The sequence below is a fragment of the Pelophylax lessonae genome (genome assembly GCF_965119305.1).
Source record: "Pelophylax lessonae genome assembly, chromosome: 8".
NCBI classification, from domain to species: domain Eukaryota; kingdom Metazoa; phylum Chordata; class Amphibia; order Anura; family Ranidae; genus Pelophylax; species Pelophylax lessonae.
Genome location: NC_138775.1, coordinates 10813426 through 10821945, shown reverse-complemented (window position 1 = coordinate 10821945; position 8520 = coordinate 10813426). Strand labels below are relative to the sequence as shown.

General features: G+C 43.2%; 1 protein-coding gene across 1 annotated transcript in view; it reads right to left on the bottom strand.

Annotated features, from left to right (window-relative positions):
* Window positions 1-563: 563 nt before the first annotated feature.
* Window positions 564-8520, bottom strand: part of LOC309562113 (hyaluronidase-2-like) — a gene marked incomplete at its 5' end in the record, with an annotated part of 10543 nt that continues 2586 nt past the window's right edge. Inside the window, 2 exons of the mRNA XM_082266244.1 lie at window positions 564-1663; window positions 5199-5288. Of these exons, the coding sequence (XP_082122370.1) occupies window positions 1250-1663; window positions 5199-5288 (504 nt within the window). The 3' untranslated portion in view covers window positions 564-1249. The remainder of the gene's footprint in view (window positions 1664-5198; window positions 5289-8520) is intronic.

Genomic DNA, 8520 nt, shown 5'->3' with positions numbered 1-8520 from the left:
TCTCTCCTGTCTAGCCTGGTAACATGGTGTCACCCCCAACAACCTCCACCCCACATCAGGCTCTCTCCTGGCTACCCTGCCACAGTACGCTCGTATCATGGCGTCACACCAAACAACTGCCCCCCCAGCCCCAGTTGGGCTCTCTTCTGTCTAGCCTGCCATTGTGCTCTGGTGAAATATGGTGTTGCACTACCAAACACCCCCATCTGGTTCTCTCCTGTCTGGCCTGCCACAGTTCCCTGGTAACATGGTGTCACCCCAACAACCCCCCCCCCCCCCCCAAAGACTCCCTCCTGTCTAGCCTGCCACAGTACCCTGGAAACATGGTGTCACCCTCCCCTACCTTCATCTGGCTCTCTCCTGTCTAGCCTGCCACTATGCCCTGGTGAAACATTGTGTCAACCCCAACAACGCCCCGAAATGGGCTCTCTTCGGTCTAGCCTGCCACAGTAACAAGGGGTACCATGGTGTCACCCCAAACAACCTACCCAATCCCCCGCAAATCAGGCTCTCTCATCTGTCTAGCCTGCTAGTGGTGAAAAGAAACAAACAAAAAACACAACTCTGAAAAGTTGTAAGATTTTATTCTTCCAGGTCTCTCCGGTGTCTGGTGCCAGGTTCGGCAGAGCTGGTAGAAGAGATGACAAATCACCAGTTTGGTTCTCCAGGTTTGGGGTTCTCATTCATACAAAGCCCCCTCGATGGAGGCTTTATGATGACACTGCAGACAAAATGCAGCTTATATAAAAAACAAGGCACAATGTCAATCTACAAAATGCTAAAAAGACTGGAGCAGCAAACGGATGGAGGCACCGGTGGTGAGTGGCACAATGGTACGTTTCCTGAGTGCCTTGCCGCCATTAGAGCTGCCGGACCAGGGCGGAAAGGACTGCAATGATCGCTAGCAAGGCATCAACTTGGTTAAAAAAAAAAGCAGCTTCCCGAATCTCCGGACACTGGAAGAGAATCATATTGCACAGTTCTTAGATTTGGCGGGCTCCCGAGGTGACCCCGCTCGCCCCTTGTACCTACTGCTGGGGTGGCAGCAGGTATGTGGAGGGGGGGGCCCCCTCCCCCCAATCATCAGGTCCTAGAGGTAGGAATACACAGAGCCATCCCGGCTCAGGATGGAGAGTTCAGTAACAAATAAATAATGTTCACGCTCCCCTCTCATTGCTGCAGATTGGAGACCGCGTTCGGCGTCCGCTGTAGTGTCAAAATGTTAAAGTGTCCCGCGAGGTCGCGACCCTTAAACCAGCATTAGAAGGAAAGCCATTAATAGCCACAACCATACGCGGCCATAGAAGAGCTCTGCGGCTCCCGCTATTTTATATGTACTATTCTGCAGGCTGCAGGAGCCGCCGTGCCAGCCAATGTAACACTGACAGCGGAACTGAGTCTTCAGAAGGGCCACGTCCCCCGCTGACAGGTGACCCTCCGCCCATATTGGAACGGACGCGTTGGACTTGGGAGTGTTGTCCGTCACAATGCGGAAGCTGGCGGGGTTGAGGTGCAGGAAGGCGTCGGTGACGTTTTCTTTGCGCAGGCAGCGGCCGTTCCCGCCGCAGAGCGCCTGGCTGCAGTGAGAGGCTGCGGTGGTGACATTCACAATGTATCGACCCAAATCCTGATCCACATACGACTTAATCTTCTGGCAGGTTTCCTGCGGGGAGGAGAGACAGATTACTAAAAGCTTGGCAATGACCACCATCATGGATCATGTTGGCAGCAGTTGGGCTCTAAACAGGAGTTACAGTTCAAATCTTCTTTCAAGCATTGCAAAACCAAAAGGGGTGCATAAATAAGAATTATAATAAAAATAATAATAATAGAAAATTATAGAATTCATATTTTTTTTTGCCAATATTAGGTTTTAATAAGAACATTATCTAAAAAATATATTTAAAGTTATCTAAATCTAAAGTGTGTGTATATATAAAATTATATTATATTAGAGATATATATATATATATATGTATATATATATATATATATATATATATATATATATATATATATATGTATATATATATATATATATATATATATATATATATATATATATATATATACACACACACACACATATATACATATACATACATACATACATACATATACACACAATTTATTTTTTTTACTAATACTTTTTAATATTGTTTTATAAAAAAAAATGTTTTAGAACAAAAATGTTTTGATAATAAGAACATTATCTAAAAAATGTGTGTGTATATATAACACACACACACACACATATATATATGTACATACACAATCTCACAAAAGTACACCCCTCACATTTTTGTAAATATTTTATTCTATCTTTTCATGTGACAACACTGAAGAAATGACACGTTGCTACAATGTAAAGTAGTGAGTGTACAGCTTGTATAACAGTGTAAATTTGTTGTCCCCTCAAAATAACTCAACACACAGCCATTAATGTCTCAACCGCTGGCAACAAAAGTGAGTACACCCCTAAGTGAAAATGTCCAAATTGGGCCCAGTTAGCCATTTTCCCTCCCCGGTGTCATGTGACTCGTTAGTGTTACAAGGTCTCAGGTGTGAATGGGGAGCAGGTGTGTTAAATTTGGTGTTATCGCTCTCACTCTCTCATACTGGTCACTGGAAGTTTAGCATGGCACCTCATGGCAAAGAGCTCTCAGAGGATCTGAAATAAAAAAATAATTTGGTTCTACATAAAGATGGCCTAGGCTGTAAGAAGATTGCCAAGACCCTGAAACTGAGCTGCAGCACGTTGGCCAAGACCATACAGAGGTTTAACAGCACAGGTTCCACTCAGAACAGGCCTCGCCATGGTTGACCAAAGAAGTTGAGTGAATGTGCTCACTGTCATATCCAGAGGATGTCTTGAAATAGAGGTATGAGTGCTGCCAGCATTGCTGCAGAGGGTGAAGGAGTGGGGGGTCAGCCTGTCAGTGCTCAGACATACGCCGCACACTGCATCAAATTGGTCTGCATGGCTGTCATCCCAGAAGGAAGCCTCTTCTAAAGATGATGCACAAGAAAGCCCGCAAACAGTTTTCTGAAGACAAGCAGACTAAGAACATGGATTACTGGAACCATCTCCTGTGGTCTGATGAGACCAAGATAAACTTATTTGGTTCAGATGGTGTCAGGCGTGTGTGGCAGCAGCCAGGTGAGGAGTACAAAGACAAGTGTGTCTGCCTACAGTCAAGCATGGTGGTGGGAGTGTCATGGTCTGGGGCTGCATGAGTGCTGCCGGCACTGGGGAGCTACAGTTCATTGAGGGAACCATGAATGCCAACATGTACTGTGATATACTGAAGCAGAGCATGATCCCCTCGCTTCAGAGACTGGGCCGCAGGGCAGTATTCCAACATGATAACGACCCCAAACACCTCCAAGAGGACCACTGCCTTGCTAAAGAAGCTGAGGGTAAAGGTGATGGACTGGCCAATCATGTCTCCAGACCTAAACCCTATTGAGCATCTGTGGGGCATCCTCAAACAGAAGGTGGAGGAGCACAAGGTCTCTAACATCCACCAGCTCTGTGATGTCATCATGGAGGAGGGGAAGAGGACTCCAGTGGCAACCTGTGAAGCTCTGGTGAACTTCATGCCCAAGAGGGTTAAGGCAATGCTGGAAAATAATGGTGGCCACACAAAATATTGACACTTTAGGCCCAATTTGGACATTGTCACTTAGGGGTGTACTCACTTTTGTTGCCAGCGGTTTAGACATTAATGGCTGTGTGTTGAGTTATTTTGAGGGGACAGCAAATTTACACTGTTATACAAGCTGTACACTCACTACTTTACATTGTAGCAAAGTGTCATTTCTTCAGTGTTGTCACATGAAAAGATAGAATAAAATATTTACAAAAATGTGAGGGGTGTACTGACTTTTGTAAGATACTGTATATTTACATACATAATTTTTTTTTATTATTAATAATATTATTATTAATAAGAATAATGCAAAGCTATTCATTCTGCACAAAATCAAATGCTATTTGGCCATTTTATCTCTACGTTGAATGTTATGCATACATAAAGAATAGAGTGGACTTGTAAGCTCTAACGAGCAGGGCCCTACAATTCCTCCTGTATTGAAATGTATTGTAACTCCACTGTCTTCCCTCATATTGTAAAGCGCTGTGCAAACTGTTGGCGCTAAATAAATCCTGTATAATAATAATAATAAAGTATATCAGAAAAAAAAAATTAATACAACATTATGGCCACTAGATGGAGTTGATGAGCATAGGAAAAAAACATATTTACTATGATCATTAGCTACATCTAGGAGGTCACAATGTAGTATTTTCTTGAACCACACATTTATTTATTTATATATATATATATATATATATATATATATATATATATATATATATATATATATATATATATATATATATATATATATATATATATATATATATATATATATATATATATATATACACACACACATACACACAATATACACACACACACACACACACACACACAGTGCCTTGCAAAAGTATTCGGCCCCCTTGAACTTTGCAACCTTTTGCCACATTTCAGGCATCATTAGTCATTTAGGTCAACATTGGATCATTCAGAGATCCTCACTGAACTTCTGGAGAGAGTTTGCTGCACTGAAAGTAAAGGGGCTGAATAATTTTGCACGCCCAATTTTTCAGTTTATTTATTTGTTAACAAAGTTTGAAATATCCAATAAAATTCGTTCCACTTCATGACTGTGTCCCACTTGTTGTCGATTCTTCACAAAAAAATTAAAGTTTTATATCTTTATGTTTGAAGCTTGAAATGTGGCAAAAGGTTGCAAAGTTCAAGGGGGGCGAATACTTTCGCAATGCACTGTAATAAGGAACATTCAACCTGTGGAGGAAAAAGCCTACCAACTTTCAATTTTGTCCCATTCACAAAGAATGAATGTATGGTTTCCTGGCCCTGGTTTCCTTGGGGAGGTTGGAGGGGCACTGAATAGCAATCCCCTAATCCTTGATACAAGTTTGTCCATTTTAACTTTGTGATCGATGTGCCGCTAATGGATAAGAAGTATTCTGGGAGGAATCCATTAAAGTAACAATGTATTATTGTCATGAATCAGCAGAGGAGAGGGGGCACCAGTACGGAGGATGGGGCTCAGGATCAGGACATGGGGTACAGGTCTGGGTATAAGGGGGGGGACGGGACACTCACCTTATTTTTAGTGTATTCTGCATCACCCCAAAATATTACTCCGGCCACACCCTGCGCGGCGCTCTCACCGATGGTGGAGATGAGATCCTCCTGGAGGCAGAAGATTCAAAATAATTAATAAAATTCAGAAGTCTTCGATCAGGAAGAGCCCAGACATTGCGCATCATTCATCAAGTTCAATGTTAAATAAATCTGAAGCCCTCAACTTCTAAATCTTGGCAAACTGGGTGGACATCCCCTGCGCTGCCCTTCTTATGTCCCAGGAGCCTGCACCGCACCCCCATAGTTACCCCGATACTCCTGGGTAGGGATCAGAGGAACACACCTGGGTTCAGTTTGGGAAGGTTTGGACACACATATCAAAGGTGTGGATGCCAAAGCCAAACGTTATCGAAATTAACAGGAGCCGAACCAAGTTTCTTTATTTCTAAGGCTAGAAGGCAAAAATTGGATGGGAGAGCACGGGGGGGGGGGGGGGTCAATGCAATAAATAAATAAAGTTTTACGGGGAGCAGTAAATGTATTAATGGTTAAAGGACAAAATTTAGGCTTCATGTACACGGGACATTTGAAAACCTTTCCTGATCGCTGTGTGTATATATATATATATATATATACACACACACACACATATACATATACACATACACACACATATATATATATATATACACACACACACACACACACATATATACATATACATATACATACATACATACATACACAAACATACTACTACCAAAAGTATTGGGACGCCTGCCTTTACACACATGATCTTTAATGGCATCCCAGTCTTAGTCCGTAGGGTTCAATATTGAGTTGGCCCACCCTTTGCAGCTATAACAGCTTCAACTCTTCTGGGAAGGCTGTCCACAAGGTTTAGGAGTGTGTCTATGGGAATGTTTCACCATTCTTCCAGAAGCGCATTTGTGAGGTCAGGAACTGATGTTGGACAAGAAGGTCTGACTCGAAGTCTCCACTCTAATCCATCCCAAAGGTGTTCTATCGGGATGAGGTGCAGGCCAGTCAAGTTTCTCCACCCCAAACTCACTCATCCATGTCTTTATGGACCTTGCTTTGTGCAGTGGTGTGCAGTCATGATGGAACAGGAAGGGGCCATCCCCAAACTCTTCCCACAAAGTTGGGAGCATGAAATTGTCCAAAATGTCTTGGTATGCTGACGCCTTAAGAGTTCCCTTTACTGGAACTAAAGGGCCAAACCCAACCCCTGAAAAACAACCCCCACACCATAACCCCCCCTCCACCAAATGATTTGGACCAGTGCACAAAAAAAAAAAAAAAAACTGTACAAATACTGCAAATATGTCAGTCATACATGTGATTTATTGATGAATACAGATATACTGTATATAGCCGAACACAAAAGGGGCATTTAAAATCTAGCGTCATGGGGGTTAATTGAGATCACATTATCGGTCATGTGACAAGCTGGATTCTGGGATGTGTGATTTGGGGGGGGGGGGGGGGAGGTCAGCACAAGACGTTCAGTTCTTTACTTTCAGGAAGGAAGATCCCGTGCTAATCTGACAAGAAACATTATAATTTTGCAATACAAGAGCAGGGGGATGAGCAGTGTCAGCACAATCCAATCCAATCCTCCCAAACAACTTTCACAGGGTATAAAAAAAAAAAAAAATAATATATATATATATATATATATATATATATATATATATATATATATATATACACACACACACACATACATATACGTACAGTATATTATATTTTTTTTTTTTTTATAAATAATTTTTTAGACTTTTTAATTAATAGCATGAATTTAAATGAATGTGAATTTATTGTCGGCCATTATTGGCACCTTTAGCGCAAGAAAAGTTCAAGAAAAATGTATCCCTTTAAATTCTATGTATGTCTTCACATTGGTCCGTTGCGCTTCCGTTGTGGCAGTTTAAAAAAAAAAAAAAAAAAAAAAAAAAAAAAAACACCTGCTGTCGAAATGCAGCAAAAATGCATCAATAATGCACCCATGTCAAATTTTTGAGTCACATGACCTATGGAAAACACACACAAGCGTAGTAAAATCGTGGCAAAAAAAAAAAAAAAAAAAAAAAATCGGTGCATCTCTAGTTATAACCCTCTAAAAACCATAAAATAAGTTGTAATTGGGCAAATAAGCCGGAGTTATTCCTTAAAAACACAAAGTGAGCAAGTTTTGGGAGAATTTCTGGACCACCATCATCAAAGGCTGGCGGGGGCCGGAGGGCCACAGACTGCACAGAGCTGGAGCCCAATTGAGCACTCAGCATTTAGGGGGTTAATCTGAAAGGTTGTGTGTTTGGGACGGACGCGCCCCGTCTTGCAGAAATTCCCGTTTTGCTCATTCCTCTCCCTCTTCCATGAAAACATTTCGGCCCCCGGTGTGTAGGCGGGGCCAGATTCCCGCCTGGGGTTGGGCACCTCCGACGGCTGCTGTCATCTGAGATTATTCACAGCGAGTTGCTGCAGCCGCAGTGGGGCTCTCAGTGCAGTGGCGATGTGCAAAGTGCGGATTTTTGATTGGATGCTTGGACATATTTCACTGATTATCATCCGTATCTGCACCCAGGAACTACAAGTCCCAGCATTTCTCACAGACAGATACATGCAAGCTTGCTGATACTTTTAGTTCCTCTGCAGCAGCTGTGCAGTGTATTAAAGTGATCGGTATAAGAGGCAAGGCGATTCCTGTCAACCAATCTGCTGTTCCAATCTCAGAGCTTACCCTTAATACAATGTATCCACATAGAATTCCTATGTAATGAACAGATCCATGTGCTTAGCTCTGAATTGTACCTCCTGTGTATGGCCATTCCTCATCCTATCACAAGTTAGCTAATGTGGACAAGGGAAAGAAAAACCCCAATCTCATGATGCAGCACAATCTTCTCCTATTTGGTTCTGCTGCTGTGCTATGGGCAGGTTGTATATAAAATAGAATAGAATAAAGTACAGTAGAATAGGAATTGTATGATGAAGAGCAGTGGTCTCCAAACTGCAGCCTGCTGCCCTTTGCTTGCCTTTATCCGGCCCTTGGGTCACTATTCCTCCCACTGACACAAGACACTATTCTGCCAACCAAGCCACAGGACGGGGCGCCGACTCTCCCACCGGCACCACAGGACGGGGCGCTGCCCCTCCCACCTGCGCCACAGGACAGGGCGCTGCCCCTCCCACCTGCGCCACAGGACAGGGCGCTGCCCCTCAAACCGGCGCCACAGGACAGTGCGCTGCCCTTCCCACCGGCGCCACAGGACAGAGCGCCGCCCCTCCCACCGGCGCCACAGGACGGGGCGCCGCC